General features: G+C 40.2%; 1 protein-coding gene across 2 annotated transcripts in view; it reads left to right on the top strand.

Annotated features, from left to right (window-relative positions):
• The window catches only part of BBOX1 (gamma-butyrobetaine hydroxylase 1), a 76516-nt gene that overhangs the window by 32220 nt on the left and 27393 nt on the right, over nucleotides 1-16903 (top strand). For both annotated transcript variants that reach the window (XM_027562795.1, XM_027562796.1), the window contains exon 4: nucleotides 5219-5417. In XM_027562795.1, the coding sequence (XP_027418596.1) occupies nucleotides 5219-5417 (199 nt within the window). The remainder of the gene's footprint in view (nucleotides 1-5218; nucleotides 5418-16903) is intronic.

Genomic DNA, 16903 nt, shown 5'->3' with positions numbered 1-16903 from the left:
CACAGTCACCAAAACTCTCTGGAAAGTGATAATGGCCTTAAGTAAAACCACTGGCATGGATCACTGACTTACATTGGCATTAATTTTTTAAAAAGAAGCTAGCTGATTTTTAAGCCTTGGTTCACTTCACAAAAGCAGTGAATAGCAATGCTGTTGTAGAGTTGTGCCATGAAACCTAGTTGTAAAGTTTTTTCTGCATTGAAAGTCCTGACTGGGAGCCAGGGTTTATCTTTAAACATTCATGCTTGAACATGTCCAGATGAAGTGTTTCTAATTGTAACTTGCCCTGCTTTACTTTCCATCCAGAAAGTAGATTTTCCATGTAAGGGTGAGAGTAAGCTGTGAACATTCAGACATAGGACTTAAAAATGCATGTGACAACAGTGTTTCAAGGCATCAGATGTTTATTTTCTGTGTGGTTGCTAAAATTACAGACTTTGGAATTAGTCACCTGAATTTGCTTAACTAGCTCTGCAAATCATTAGCTGTGAGACTCAGCTCTCTGTTCCCTTCTCTGTAGCATGGGAATACTGAAACCATCATAGTATTCCTATAAACCCTATGATGTATATTTATTATGAATTTTCAAAAAATAATGTATGGAGAGCACCTTGGACTGCAGCTGACTCTAGAAAGTATTCAGCAAATATCAATTGTTATATTATGTATTTTCTTAGTCGCAGTTCAATTCAGTTCAGTCGCTCAGTCGTGTCCGACTCTTTGCGACCCCATGAATCTCAGCACGCCGGGCCTCCCTGTCCATCACCAACTCCCGGAGTTCACCCAGACTCATGTCCATCGAGTCAGTGATGCCATCCAACCATCTCCTCCTCTGTCATCCCCTTCTCCTCCTGCCCCCAATCCCTCCCAGAATCAGAGTCTTTTCCAATGAGTCAACTCTTCGCATGAGGTGGCCGAAGTACTGGAGTTTCAGCTTCAGCATCATTCCCTCCAAAGAAATCCCAGGGCTGACCTCCTTCAGAATGGACTGCTTGGATCTCCTTGCAGTCCAAGGGACTCTCAAGAGTCTTCTCCAACACCACAGTTCAAAAGCATCAATTCTTCAGCGCTCAGCCTTCTTCACAGTCCAACTCTCACATCCATACATGACCACAGGAAAAACCATAGCCTTGACTAGACGGACCTTTGTTGGCAAAGTAATGTCTCTGCTTTTTAATATGCTATCTAGGTTGGTCATAACTTTCCTTCCAAGGAGTAAGCGTCTTTTAATTTCATGGCTGCAATCACCATCTGCAGTGATTTTGGAGTCCAAAAAAATAAAGTCTGACACTGTTTCCACTGTTTCCCCATCCATTTCCCATGAAATGATGGGACCAGATGCCATGATCTTCGTTTTCTGAATGTTGAGTTTTAAGCCAACTTTTTCACTCTCCTCTTTCACTTTCATCAAGAGGCTTTTTAGTTCCTCTTCACTTTCTGCCATAACGGTGGTGTCATCTGCATATCTGAGGTTATTGATATTTCTCCCAGCAATCTCGATTCCAGCTTGTGTTTCTTCCAGTCCAGTGTTTCTCATGATGTACTCTGCATAGAAGTTAAATAAGCAGGGTGACAATATACAGCCTTGACGAACTCCTTTTCCTATTTGGAACCAGTCTGCTGTTCCATGTCCAGTTCTAACTGTTGCTTCCTGACCTGCATACAAATTTCTCAAGAGGCAGGTCAGGTGGTCTGGTATTCCCATCTCTTTCAGAATTTTCCACTGTTTATTGTGATCCACACAGTCAAAGGCTTTGGCATATTCAATAAAGCAGAAATAGATGTTTTTCTGGAACTCTCTTGCTTTTTCCATGATCCAGCAGATATTGGCAATTTGATCTCTGGTTCCTCTGCCTTTTCTAAAACCAGCTTGAACATCAGGAAGTTCACGGTTCACATATTGCTGAAGCCTGGCTTAGAGAATTTTAAGCATTACTGTACTAGTGTGTGAGATGAGTGCAATTGTGCGGTAGTTTGAGCATTCTTTGGCATTGCCTTTCTTTGGGATTGGAATGAAAACTGACCTTTTCCAGTCCTGTGGCCACTGCTGAGTTTTCCAAACTTGCTGGCATATTGAGTGCAGCACTTTCACAGCATCATCTTTCAGGATTTGAAAGAGCTCAACTGGAATTCCATCACATCCACTAGCTTTGTTCGTAGTGATGCTTTCTAAGGCCCATTTGACTCCACATTCCAGGATGTCTGGCTCTAGGTCAGTGATCACACCATCATGATTATCTGGGTCATGAAGATCTTTTTTGTACAGTTCTTCTGTGTATTCTTGCCACCTCTTCTTAATATCTTCTGCTTCTGTTAGGTCCATACAATTTCTGTCCTTTATTGAGCCCATCTTTGCATGAAATGTCCCCCTGGTATCTCTAATTTTCTTGAAGAGATCTCTAGTCTTTCCCATTCTGTTGTTAGTCTACTATGTGCTATTCACTATACCAGACTCCTTGCATAAACTCATTGCATGGTTAACATATACCTTCAAGGCAAATATTAGTATGGTTATTTTATAAATTAAGAGATGGAAGATCAGAGAAAAGACAAAGAAACAAGCTGGTAAGAGGCAATATGATGACTCAAACCCAAGTCTCTTTAGCTCCATGTCTTTTATTCTATTCATGTCCTATTTCATATAGTATCAATTACATGTGGCTATTTAAATTAAAGTGTGTGAGTGTGTGTGTGTGTGTGTGTGCTCAGTTGCGTCTGACTCTTTGCTAGTCCATGGACTGTAGCCCACCGGTCTCCTCTGTCCATAGAATTTTCCAGGCAAGAATACTGGAGTGGGTTGAGATTTCCTACTCTAGGAGATCTTCCCAACCCAGGCACCAGACCCATGTCTTTTGTGTCTCCTGCATTGGCAGGTGGATACTTAACCACGGTGCCACCTAGGAAGCCCAAATCAAAGTTTAAGTCAGTTTAAGTTAAATAAAGAAAAAAACTCAGTCCCTCAGTTCCACTATCCATATGCCAGGTCTCAATATCCACATATTGTTAGCAGCTACAGTACTGGATGGTACAGATAGAAAATAGTTCCAGCATCTCAGAAAGTTCTACTTGACAACACTGCAGTCTGGACCTTACTATCTCTCCAGGCTGGTTTTCTCTCCATAGGATATGAGATTTTTCTTTTAAATATTATAACAAGGCTCATCAATAAATTACTTAACTCTTTGTAATAAAGACATCACACATTGCTGTAGATGACCCTGTAGAGCACAGCTAATACATCTAGCAGTCTATACAGGAATGAGAAATTTGCCCTTAGCCAGATTATTACAGTGCCCAAGAGCTGAGAACTATTCAGCCATAGTTTAGATGATCTTTCTATCCAATAATAAGAGCCCATAATGATGGGATATCCTAAAGCCAGTATGAAAATCTCATCTACCTCTAATACTCTATGGACTTACAGTTTTCATTTGGAGCTCAATAAGCTTAAAGTTGTTTTCAATATTTTTTAAGATTCTAGATGTAGTCCATTTAGGTGTAAGGTTTGGAAAGAGGAGATATCATTTTTGTCTTTAACACTGATATTTTGCCCAGGAAACTTTTCTCTTTATGGGAAGCCAAATGACTTTTCTATCTAGGTAGCAAATAAGCAGTATTTATGACATTGATCACCTTCTTTTCACAGACCTTTATGATGGGTATCAACTATTACAATCTGGAGACTATAAATGCAAAGGGCAAATAGGAGTGGCAAAGCAAAAAACCATAAAATCCAATATTCAAAAGTCAAGTAGATCTCCTCTTTGAATAGAAGCTCTTTCACATAAATCCAACTCTTGTTAGAGAGCAGAGTGGTACAGCTCAAGCATGCTGGGCCCATAAAAACCAGCTCTGTTTGATTTTAGCAGAAATAGCTGAGGCATGAGGGACAGACAGGGGAAACTTCATGTGTTTAAACGAATAACTGGCATCATAGAAGGAGCGTTAAGAAGGGATCAGAAGATCTGTTATCTCCACAGTATCTTGAATGTAATTCAACTGTAGCCTCCAACAAATTGTGTGTTTTTGTTCGCTTTGTCACCTATGAGTCTGTCTAATCCATACTGTTGTAGGTGGCTTACCTTCACTATTTTGCTGCTTTTACTTATTTTTTTATCAATTTTTATTATAGTTGCTTTACAACATTTTGTGTTTTAATGGTCAGCTTCCATGTCCAATCTTCCATAAACCATGGGTTCCTGAAGACTTACTGCTATCACAATGTCTCTCAATATAGTAAAATATTAGGCTTATTGAGGGCTTCCCTGGTGGCTAAGTCGGTAAAGAATCTGCCCGCAATGCAGGAGACCCAGGTTCAATCCCTGGGTCAGGGAGATCCCTTTGAGAAGGAAATGGCAACCTACTCTAGTATTCTGGCCTGAGAAATCCCATGGACAGAAGAGCTTGGTGGGCTACAGTCCATGGGGTCACAGAGTCAGATACAACTTAGCAACTAAACCACTACCACCAAACACCACCATCAGGCTTATTGAAAAAAAAAACCGTCAAAAAATTATTGGGTAGTTAATAGAATTAAGAAACACCAATAATGTGTTTACACCCTCCACCCCCAAAAAAAAATTATGATTATATTCCAAATCATTCTAATCTCATTATTACCACTTTAGCCAGCCTGCTCTGGCAAAACAACATGGCCCATCTTTTTTTCCCCATGGACAGCTTTTGCTGACTCCCATGAACAAGTTGACCCCAGACAAAGCTTCTTATCAGTTGAAATAAGAGAAAGCAGGGGTGGTTCCTACCATGGCAAACACTGCCTCCCTCCCCCCCCAACCCCCAGGGATAGGCTGTTCTAACACATCATTCTCATTTTCTCTCTATTTGGAATTGAGTAATTTAACTTGGCTGTTAAAAATGCACAGTATTTCAAGGCTATTTCTAAGCAATATCCAGACAGAGAAGCCCTAAGGACATATGTATCAAGAACCATCTACAAGCTACACATTCTCTTGACAAAGTGCTATAGTGAATACCAGTCATGGGTCTTGCACAGTGGCAGGCAGAAAGCCTGAGTACACTGGCCTGGTTCCAAGGAAGAAGAGCTGGTAATTTGGGTATTTCTAATATGATTGAACTTTAGTCCGTCCCATTATAGATCAAAGGTCAGCTTCAATGAACTAGTTCCTTCTCTGAAGTTCTCATTGTATGTTAAAAACAGTGTTTTTAACACTGGTTTCTCCTTTTTCATAATTCACAGAGTGTCAGTACTGGGGCTCAGAGTTCCAGCTGCCTACTCTGGATTTTGAAGATGTTTTAAAAGATGATGAGCACGCATACAGGTGGCTCTCCAGCCTCAAGAAGGTCGGCATCGTGCGACTCACAGGAGCAGCTGACAAACGAGGAGAAGTTTTAAAACTCGGGAAAAGGATTGGTTTCCTTTATCTCACATTTTACGGGTGAGTCACCAAATAGTTGGTATTCTGCCATGACAGAGAGAGTTGGATATATTTCTCAGGCAGAGGACTCTTTTGATTGATGATATAAAAATGTGTACACTGTTTTGAACAGGAAGTAAAATGAGAGTCTAAAGTGGGATTTCTCTGAGCATGACTGGAATGACATCAGACACCAAAGATAGGGTAGTTAAAGGTCAAGGGTTCGTTTGTTAAGGCCACCACAACAGAATATCACAGATTGGGTGGCTTAAACAGCTGAAGTTTATTTCCTCCCAGTTCTAAAGGCTGAAGTCCAAGATCAAGGTCTTGGCAGCTATGGGCTTTGCAGGTGATACAATGGTAAAAAATCTACCTCCAGTGTAGGAGATGCAGGAGATTTGGGTTTGATCCCTGGATTGGGAAGATCCCCTGGAGGAAGAAATGGCAACCCACTCCAGAATTCTTGCCTGGGAAATCCCATGGACAGAGGAGCCTGGTGGGCAACACTCCACAGGGTCACAGAGTCAGACCCAACTGAGTGAGCACACACGTACATTGGCAGGTGTGGTTCTTGGTGAACACTCTCCTCCTTGCAGTTGGCTGCTTTGTCACTGTATCTTCATATGGCCTTTCCTCTGGGTATCTGTACTCTTGGTATCTCTTCCTCTTATAAGGACATCAGTCCTATTGGACTAGGGCTCCACCATTGAGATTTCATTTAACCTGGAGTTCCCTGTCAGTCCAGTGATTAGGACTCCACACTCTCACTTCAGAGGGCCTGGATTCAATCCCTGGTCCAAAAAAAAAAAAAAATTTCATTTGACCTTAATCACCTCCTTAGAGGCTCTTACTCCAAATATAGTCACACTGAAGGTCAGCACTTCATCATATGAATTTGGGGAGGACACTATTCAGTCCACAACAGGTGAGATAGAAGACTATTTCTGCAACATGTTTTAAAAATATTCAGCTTTACAAAAGTGAAAGTTGATTAAGTTTTACCTCCCAAGAGTTGGTGCAAAATTAAGTTGGGCCCTGAGGAAGTGAAACCAGCCAGCAGATGTGTTAGATAAAACTAACGAGCAGAAAATTAAATCTACACACTTTAGCAAGTAACAGGAAATATTATAATCGATTTTAACTTTGGAACAAAAGGCTGTTTGCATAAGAATTGCCTGGAAGGTAACATTAATTATGGATAATAAAACACTAACAACGGGAAACACTTATCTGGAAATGGGGGCATTCATTAGGGTAAGCCTGTCATTTGAGATGAATACACTTATTCTTGGGCTCAGAGTAGAGGGCACTAAAAGTGAAAAGGACCTCCAAAACGCAAAGGTCGCAGGCTGGTAGCACACAGGCAGTATTCAGATGTGTTTTGTTTGGCCCACATAACGTTGAAAGAAAATGAAATTAGTCATCTCCCATCAAAAACTGGGAGAGTTTACATTAAATATGGGTCTGACTTTTCTTGAAAAATCAAATATAGCAACAACTGAGCTTAACCCCCTGCTTGCCAACAACCTGCAGGATATATAATATATATATATATATATATATATATATATATATATATATATATATAAAGGCTGAATCCTGAAGTGAGCACATTCCACACCCCAGTTTCACACATTCTGTCCCCACTCCTGCCTCAGACCTGCAAGGCCCTGCCAGTCTTTGACTTTGCCCCTAGGTCAGCTAATCAAGGGCGAGACCTCATCTGCAGGTAGGTAATCAGAAGGTCAAAAATCTTCAATCAGACTTCTCTGGTGGTACAGGGGTGAGAATCTGCATGCCAGTGCAGGGGACACATTTTTTGATCCCTGGCCCGGGAAGATCCCACATGCCACGGAGTAACTTAGCCCGTGTGCCACAACCACTGAGCCTGCACTCTAGAGCCCGGGAACTGAAACTACGGAGCCACGTGCCTCATCTACTGAAACCCGTGTGCCCTAGGGCCCGTGCTCCACACCAGGAGAAGAAACTGCTGTGAGAAACGCATGTATCACAACAAAGAGTAGCCCCCACTCAATGTAACTACAGAAAAACTCATGAACAGCAGTGAAACCCAGAGCAGCCAAAAATAAAACAAATTTAAAAGTTTTAAAAATATTCAGTCTCCAGTGATTTGAACAAGTTTATTCATGGAAGAAGACTATCATGTTTAAGCTTGAATTACCTAGTCTCCATTCCCACCCCAGGAAGTTACAACTACTATCAGCAAATTTGTTGTACAAAATTTTTATCTGCTCTACATCTGCAAGAATTAAAGCTGCCTTTAGAGAAGGCAATGGCACCCCACTCCATTACTCTTGCCTGGAAAATCCCATGGATGGAGGGGCCTGGTGGGCTGCAGTCCATGGGGTCGCTAGGAGTCGGACACAACTGAGCGACTTCACTTTCACTTTTCACTTTCATGCATTGGAGAAGGAAATGGCAACCCACTCCAGTGTTCTTGCCTGGAGAATCCCAGGGATAGGGGAGCCTGGTGGGCTGCCGTCTATGGGGTCACACAGAGTCGGACACGACTGAAGCAACTTAGCAGCAGCAGCAGCAGCAACCAGGCCTGGCCCTGCTTCGCTTCCAAGATCAGATGAGATCGGGTGCATTCAGACGGTAAAGAGTCTGCCTGCAGTGTAGAAGACCCAGGTTCTATCCCTGGGTTGGGAAGATCCCCTAGAGAAGGAAATATTCTTGCCTGGAATTGCACTCCAGTATTCTTATCTGGAAAATCCCATGGATGGTGGATGTAGCCTGGCAGGCTACAGTCCATTGGGTCGCAAAGAGTCAGACACAACAGAGCAACTTCAGAGATAACAGCAGTTGAAACAGACAAAGGAGAAAGAGTCTTGAAATTATTAACAGCTTCGACTGTATTATTTGGTCTTTATTTTTCACAACTCTGAGTTCCTTTTGGAAACTGGGGCCCAGAGAACTAAACTATACCCCCAAGGTCCTACAAATAGTAAATAAGGAACCAAAGCTAGAATCTGGGTCTGTTCAAGCCCTGGGCTTCCTAATCTACTTCACTAACAATAACAATATGAAGGAAGAATATGAAAAAGATGCTTTCAGGCACTGGAGGTAAATAGATCACTTCAAAACCAATCTTTTCTATGTTGTTTTACTTCATTTTTACTTGCTGACACCAGACTTTTGCATTGATGCCAACACATTTCATAATTTCATTACAGTGGCCAAATTTGGGGGCTCTGTTACACTTGCCTAACTCCCACCTCCATCCATCACACTAAGGGTCAGATTCTTAGTCCTGATTCATGGCTTGTGTTTTGTTTTGTTTGTCAAAGTCTTAATAACTCAGCCACCGATCTCATATTGAGCAATTTACTGGACTAAATACTAAAGGCTTGTTGTCCAAACAAATCAGACTTCCTACTACTCTTCCACTTCCTTTGTCCAAGATCTTTGTGTCTGACCAAATTGTGTGTGGGCAGGGTCGTGTCCGACTCCACGTGAGTCCCCTGTGGACTGTAGCCTGCCAGGCTTCTCTGTCCATGGAATTCTCCAGGCAAGAATATTGGAGTGGGTTGCTGTGCCCCCCTCCAAGGGATATTCCCAACCTAGGGATGGAACCTGCATCTATGATACCCCCTGCATTGGCAGGCAGGTTTTTTACCACTAGCGCCACCTGGGATGCCCTGACCAAATAGGTTGCCTACTAAATCTCACCTTCAGCAAATGTCTTCCCTAAGACTCTCCAACTATACCACACTCCACGACATGCCTTTCTTTCTACTTTGCTTCTTTTTCCACTAATGATAACCAAAATCTCTTTTTTTGTTGTTTTTTTATTTTTGGTAATTTCTAATCCCCAACTTCAAGAATTTACAGAAAACAGTTTTGCTGTTGCTGCTATTGTTGTTGTAGCTTAGATTTTGTTTGCTTATTTGCTTTGGGAGGGGGGTTGTCAACAGAATGAGAAAACTAATGTTTTCCCCAAAGTTATTTGCCTTTTCTATATTGAAGTTAGGGTAACATGAGATTTTTAAAAAGAAGAGATATTTAGGACAATGTTTCTCAACCTAGGCTGCACGGTGGAATAGACAATTAAAAAAAAAAAAAAAAAAAACATCTGAGTCCCATCTCCAGAGTTTTTTGTTTTTTTTTAAACAAGACTTGGATTTGGCCTGGGTAGCAGGAATTTTAAAACTCAGCAGGTGATACTCATTTGCATCAAAGGTCTTAAGCCTCTGGTTGAGAGAAAGGGTAGTTCAAGAAAAGGCAGGTCTCAGTTGATATAGAGCTTGGGTTCTTTACAACCTCTGAATTCTCACAATTATGTAACTAAACAGAACTTGTCATGTTCTTCTTGGTACTGTGGTAATGCCTGGACATGACAACTTTATAACATAATCCGTAGCTGCCTTATACAGGGTCTCTCCCTTTCATATCTTTATTTGTCTTCTGGCCTTACACTTGTTTGAAAAATAACTGGCTGGTGAGTGAACGGAAAGAATAAATGAAGGCAATAAATAATGGAGACGAGGGACTGCCAAATGTATGAGAGGGACAGAGAAAGGAAAATGGGGAATGTTAAAGGTAAACTTTGCTTTCCCTAGATTTTTCAAGAGCCTGGTTTCTACTCTTACTCACATGCCAAAAACAACAATAGCTTACTATTTCACACTTGCTTGCCTTGGGAAACGAATACCCACCTAGTACTTTTCCTTTCAAATAGGGTTACTAGTTCGGACACGACTGAGCGACTGAACTGAACTGAATTGAAACTGAGAATTATAGTATCTGATTTGGGGTTCTGACTGTTCTCTCCATTCTTATATGATTGGCTGGATAAATAAAAATAGTAGATTCCAGAACTTTGTGTAGTCTCAGTATATAGTAGGCAAGGAATAAATATTTAATGAATAAATTCTCACCTAGGTTTAAAAGGACTGCAAGGCAGTAGATGAATGCAATAATTATTAGAGGATTTCATAATTATAAAATTATATTCACCTGAATCAAAATGGCAACAGCTTTGAGGGTAAAGCTTACATCATGTTCCACATGTGTATTTTCTCAGATACTTGTCATTTTTTTAACCATGCGTCATCTAGATGATATTTTTCATGCAGCCGTGTGAAATGCTCAGTAAGCTTACTGCCTTAATGATGAAATCTTTAAAGAAAAAGATTTGGTAAAGAAACTCCCATTGTCAGTTTTGTCAAATATTTATACATGTGGAGCAGTATGTAAAAAGATAACATTTTCAGGAGGATTTAAACCTTTGACTTGAGGCAACATAGTTTTTACAAAGTTAAGGCCAAAAACCTCATCCCACGTCCCTGACCCCCACCCCAAAGGGATAAAAATAGCTTTCTGGATCTTTTCTTTATTGAAGAAATTATATGACTTTTATGACATAATTTAACCAATGGGAAATAGTCATTGTAAATTACACTCCACTGCCACTGTCAAGTAGAATAAAGCATTCAAGGAAGCATCCCATAGAGTAAATCTGAAAATAAGTCTAATCAATGAAAGAGAATGTCTTGGTTGGTGGTATTGTCCTACACATCCATGCAACAATTGAATACTTTGCCATGTGCAAAACACCACACCAGCATTTGGTTCTGAGCCAGATTTGGGTTTCTACTTATGCAAAATTATCTTTGGTGATTCTTGTATGTGGTGCTGGTGGTTTAGTCTCTCAGCTGTGCCCAACTCTTGTGATCCCATGGGCTGACTGTAGCCTTGCCAGCCTCCTCTGTCCATGGGATCATCCAGGCAAGAATACTGGAGTGTGTTGACATTTCCTTCTCCAATTCTTGTATGTGGATGAATGTAAATAGTTGAGTTGACTTCATCCAGATAATGTAGAACAATTAGTGAAAGTTACTCAGTTGTGTCCGACTCTTTGTGACCCCATGGACTATACAGTCCATGGAATTCTCCAGTCCAGAGTACTGGAGTGGGTAGCCTTTCCCTTCTCCAGGGGATCTTCCCAACCCAGGGATTGAACCCAGGTCTCCCACATTGCAAGTGAATTCTTTACCAGCTGAGCCACAAGGGAAGCTCAAAGAACAATACATATCCCATAAAACCAAGGAATAAACTATCAAGGAGTCCTCGACTTTTGGCATTACATATGAGGGAACAAGACAGGCAATATATGCCAACAGTAATTAAAAGGTAGCACAGAGCTAAAGGATGGTGCTCTCCGGGTCTGCTGAAAGCATGGTGATAATGGGGTGATATTCAGCTATTAATATGCCAACTGGAGAGAAGGAAGCCAGGGCTCCTCAAATTTGCACAGGCTGCTGCTGCGGCTGCTGCTGCTGCTGCTAAGTCGCTTCAGTCACGTCCTACTCTGTGCGACCCCATAGACAGCAGTCCACTAGGCTCCCCTGTCAAGAACACTGGAGTGGGTTGCCATGCTACCAGTGTATAAATAGATGTGATATTAATACATACATATTTAACTACAACTGTATAATTCCATACAGCTCCTTCTCCCCACCACAAGCTAACTCAACATATATGCAAACCATTTTATCCACCAAAGAAGCTGGCAAAGGAACAACTACAGCCATAGTTCTTTTCTCACTTTGCTAGGATTGCTTTTCCCCCTTCACGCTTCACCTTCTTTCTGGCATGCACCTCCCTCACTTTTCCATCTCCCTGCCTTAATCCTGTCTACAAACAACCTGTTCCAAGTCCTCTGTTCTTGGCTCCTTTTCAGTCTTTCGTGCCCTTCTTGCTTGGCCTACTCATCTTTCTCTTCCTCTATTCTAACCACCACTCACACTACATCTTCCCTTGCTCTAGCAGCCTCTGCGACTCTAGGGGAGAGAACCCCTTTCCCAGCCTCAGCTCTACCAGCACCTCATTCTCAATCCTGGGCATTAGAAGAAAACAAAATATTAATAAGTACTTTACTCTACTTCCTAGGAGCCAGTTTTGCATTCTGAATGGCTTATCCAGAAAAGAGAGTTGAAAAGTCTCCTCTCTCCCATATCTATATATTCATAGCATCTAGTTAGGCATTTTCCTGTTTCTTGTAAGAAATTCCATTGTTACGGATAATGCATATAGTGTGGGAAAAAGTGAACTATTCTGTTGTAAGATATCACTACTGCTTGTTGGACTGTAGTAATGTTTGTTGGTCATTGTCTTTTGAAACTCTAAAATATATGACGACACTGAGAAGTTCAGATGGTCTTCCCTAAAAAGGCAAAAACATAACCTGAGAGTTCCTTCTCTAGTTAATTGGACAACTAACGTGTGTGTGTGTGATATAGATGGGGTAGGGGAGGAGGATTCAACATCGTATTTTCTAAAGTGTTTACCATTAGCCTCATGTATTAACTAGTTATCTTGCTGCTACTTCTAGCCAGGACAACCTTTGACAATAAGTTTATTCATTGCCATTGCTACTGTCATACTGAACTTCTTTCAGGTAGGAATGGTGGCCTGATCAGGCCACCACCTTTCTTTAGAACTAGCTTGGTGCTTCACACACATTTATCTCTCAGGAAATGTTAATGAAAGGGAATATAAGCTATGATGTTAAGGAATTCCATTTGATCAAGACATCAAAAATTCTTTTTTAGCATTATCAACATTTATCAGTCCTCAGTTAGAAAATTAACCTCATGAACAACTCACTAGAAAGTCAACCAGAAGAGAACACAAATTTCAACCTTAGCTAGCAAGATTCCTTTCCAGAAGTTCAGTTCTTTCTTCTTTCCAAGAATGTTTTATTTTCTAGCACAAGCAAGATGCAGTAACACATGCAACAAGGATTAGACTAATAAGATTAATAATACATTTTTCTGGAACAGTAACATCAGGAGTAAAATAAAGATGGTAAGAAAGAAATAAAAGAAAAGAAATTTCTGGATTTTGGTGGTAGCCAATTTTTATCTTGTAGAGACAAGCATGAACGTGATATAAATATTGAATAAAACTTATAAGGTCACAAACTGTAGTGGGAAAATATAAATATTTTGAAACACTTCATTTCAAAAAGTTTAGGAAAGAATTAAGGACTGAACACCCCAGACCATCTTAGCTGCCCACAGGACCAATAAGGAAACAGAGCTTAATCATGGCTTCACCACCGCCTATTTGTAGGTGAAAAATTAGTCTAAACTTCTCATGTAATTTCCCAGAGTTCTATCATTCTCTTCTAGTGAGGACTTGTTTCTCTTTTCTAAGGGAGTGTTTTAATACCAATCAGGCTCTTCGAGGCCTTTGGATGAAAAGTTGCTGGAAAAAAATGTAAAATGCTACTATTACTGCTGACACTTGCATCTGCATGAGTGCCTTGCATGCAGGCTTCATCAGATGAATCAAAAAATATCAAACAGCAAATGTTTCTGTTGGGCTGTTTGTCAAATACACCAGCCAGGCCAGTTAAGAATTAGCAATATTGAAGTGGCCTCTGGGGAAAACAAATATATCTCCCATCCAGCATTCACTGGATTTCTGCTAGCATTTCTGTAAGCCAGCCCAGCAGCATTTCACACATTAACTTGTTTTAGAGATTGAGGATGTATGAGTGAAAATATGATTATTTGGCATCTGGACCCTTAGAAATTACTCCTACTGTTAGTACTCCCTCCAAATCTGACTTTGAAACAGCTGCTTGTTTGATGTACATGTTACTATAAAACATTTCTTTTCTAAAGTGTGGGACTGAGAAGGGAAAGGAAAATCAAGTTTACCCATTTTGCTGAAGTTTCTAGCCAAGCAATTGCTTCAGAAAACCACACAGCCCTTCTTGGATAAAAATGGCTTCTGAGTTAGAAAAGACCAATCTAGAAGCAATTCAGACTTGAGAAGAAAACAAAGAAATCTTGTCTGAGTTCTGAATTGAGTTGTAATTTCATCCTACTTTGTGAACATTTTGCACTGAGATTTCTTAGTGAGTTGTTTTAAATTTAGCACAGTATTTGAGGATGGGAGGGTGGGTATTTAAAATGTGTACTCTTCTGAGTATTAGGGTTTCCTAAGCAGGACAGCATGCTAAGTTGTTTCAGCCATTGTGAATCCCAGTTTATGTTATCAGCCAAGAGCTAGTCCCTGGAGTTCCTTCTGTAATATTAGGTTTTGCAGTTAATGCCAGCAAAACCACTTGAGTATGAGGTCATCTCATGAATGAAAGGAAAAATAACTTCTCTGTCTCATGCTCCTCTAGAAATCACTTGAGGAAATTTGTAAGCTACCCTAATAAAGCAGTTGCTTCTCCACAAGCCCTCCGATCCCCGTTACCTCCTTGGTAATACTCTATGATGTCAAGACCAGCAGCTGCTGTTACTGAGATGTGAGAAAATAATTTTCCATTAAGCACCTTTTATGTGCTAAGTATTGAACTCCGTGCTCTACATCATGATCTTGAATCTTGACAATTCTGATAAGAATCATTATCCCCATTTTAAAGGTAAGGAAACTGAAGCAGAACAATCAGTTGCTAACTCAGCTTTACTTGATTCAGTAGTCTGCAATCTTGCCTGTACACCATGCTACTATGGGTGGTTTGTTGTTATTAACATTTTCTCAGTTCCTAGTGCCATAATAATCATTGACTATCAAATGTGGCTTCTACTTGTATTGCAAGCCCAGAGGCAGGAAAGTAATTTGACAACCCTATGTGGAAAGTCCTCAAACTAAACCATAATGACAGCATCAGAATATTCATTCCTTCCTTTCTTCTCTATTAAGCTCAAATTATAGCCAACTATTTATGCAAAGGGGAAATGACAATTGACAAAGAATCAGATAACTTGTTACAAGAAAAGATTAAGTTTATATTTTAATCTTTCACATTATTAATTAAACTATCATCCAGTTCTTGCTCTGGTGAAATAAATTAAGCAGTTTTCCATCCCCCAACCCCCCAAAAAACCGTTATATATGCTTAATGTGGAATTCTCATAGACTTTTTTTTTGCAATGGATTGCATTCTAAGTTTTTTATAATGAAGGCCTTTTGAACTTTGAAGCAAATTGCTGTAACTGCTTATGTTTTTAAAGGTAGTTGTCATCTTCCTATCATTTATGTGTGTTCAGTCCCCTGCTGCTGCTGCTGCTAAGTCTCTTCAGTCGTGTCCGACTCTGTGCGACCCATAGACGGCAGCCCACCAGGCTCCCCCGTCCCTGGGATTCTCCAGGCAAGAACACTGGAGTGGGTTGCCATTTCCTTCTCCAATGCATGAAAGTGAAAAGTGAAAGTGAAGTCGCTCAGTCGTGTCCGACTCTTAGCAACCCCATGGACTGCAGCCTACCAGGCTCCTCCGTCCATGGGATTTTCTAGGCAAAAGTACTGGAGTGGGGTGCCATTTGTCCAATTCTTCATGACCCCATGGACTGCAGCCTGCCAGGCTCCTCTGTCCATGGGCTTTTTTTCAGTCAAGAATACGGGAATGGGTTGCCATTTCCTCCTCCACAGAATCCTCCCGACCCAGGAATCAAACCTCATCTCATTCATTGGCAGGAAGATTCTTTACCACTAAGTCACCTGGGAATCCCATCTTCAAGCCCATCTTCAACTTGATTGCTGAGAGTATTATTAACCTTTAAAAATAGAGGATAAAAAAAAATACTTCTCATGGTAGAATATAATATGGATAGAGAAAAATCACATAAAACAAATGTATAGTTTAATGAATTACTAAGGCAAACACTCTTAAATACCATCCAGGTCAAGAAATAGAACACTGGCAGCCACTCTACAACCCACCCACAAGTCCTAACCAATCACAAACCTTCCTTTTCACCCCCCATGGAATAGCTCCCTTGAATTTTAAGGTATTCACTACCATATTCACTTACATATTTTTCTAGTTTAAAGTATGATCACCCCAGTGTGACTCCCTTATCACTAAAGTTTGGATTCCCAACTTTTTAGTTTTCTGATACCTTTTTTCCTTACCTAACAATTGATTCTTTTTGTAAATATAAATTTGCTCATCAGCACCAGTGCTACACCAATGTATTTCTATTCACTTTAGTTGCCTGAAGCCCATCCTCTTGTAAATTTCTCTGGAAGAACTCATGGGAACAATATTCTCTGAATTCTTGCATGTTGAAAGCAGCTTAAGAACTTTATACTTGAAAATCAGCTTGGCTAAATATAAAATTCTTGGCTTATAACATCTCTAATATGTCCATATGATTTTATTAGTAATTTCTTTTCCTTATAAGTAATTTGGTATTTCTACCTAGATCCCCTCAGAAGATTTTTTTTTTTCAAGAGTACTGATTTTATAGACTATGTCTTGGTGTTGGTTGCTCTGAGGCAACGTTTTCAGAGAGTGTTTGACGATCTTTCAATGCAAAGTGTCAAATATAACTTTTTAAATTTTAAGCCTTTTTAAAATTGTAGTTTCCAGAACTTTCTGTTTTTTAATTTGGGTTTCTTCTTTTGAGGACATCTATTATGTATATTTTAAATCTTCTTTGCCTATCCTCTTTTTTTTTAATTTTATTTTTTATTTTTATTTTTTTAAATTTTATTTTATTTAACTTTACAATGTTGTA

This window comes from Bos indicus x Bos taurus, chromosome 15, assembly GCF_003369695.1.
Source record: "Bos indicus x Bos taurus breed Angus x Brahman F1 hybrid chromosome 15, Bos_hybrid_MaternalHap_v2.0, whole genome shotgun sequence".
Taxonomy (NCBI): Eukaryota; Metazoa; Chordata; class Mammalia; order Artiodactyla; family Bovidae; genus Bos; species Bos indicus x Bos taurus.
Note: the sequence above shows the minus strand (reverse complement) of the source record. Positions and strands in the feature narration are given on the sequence as shown.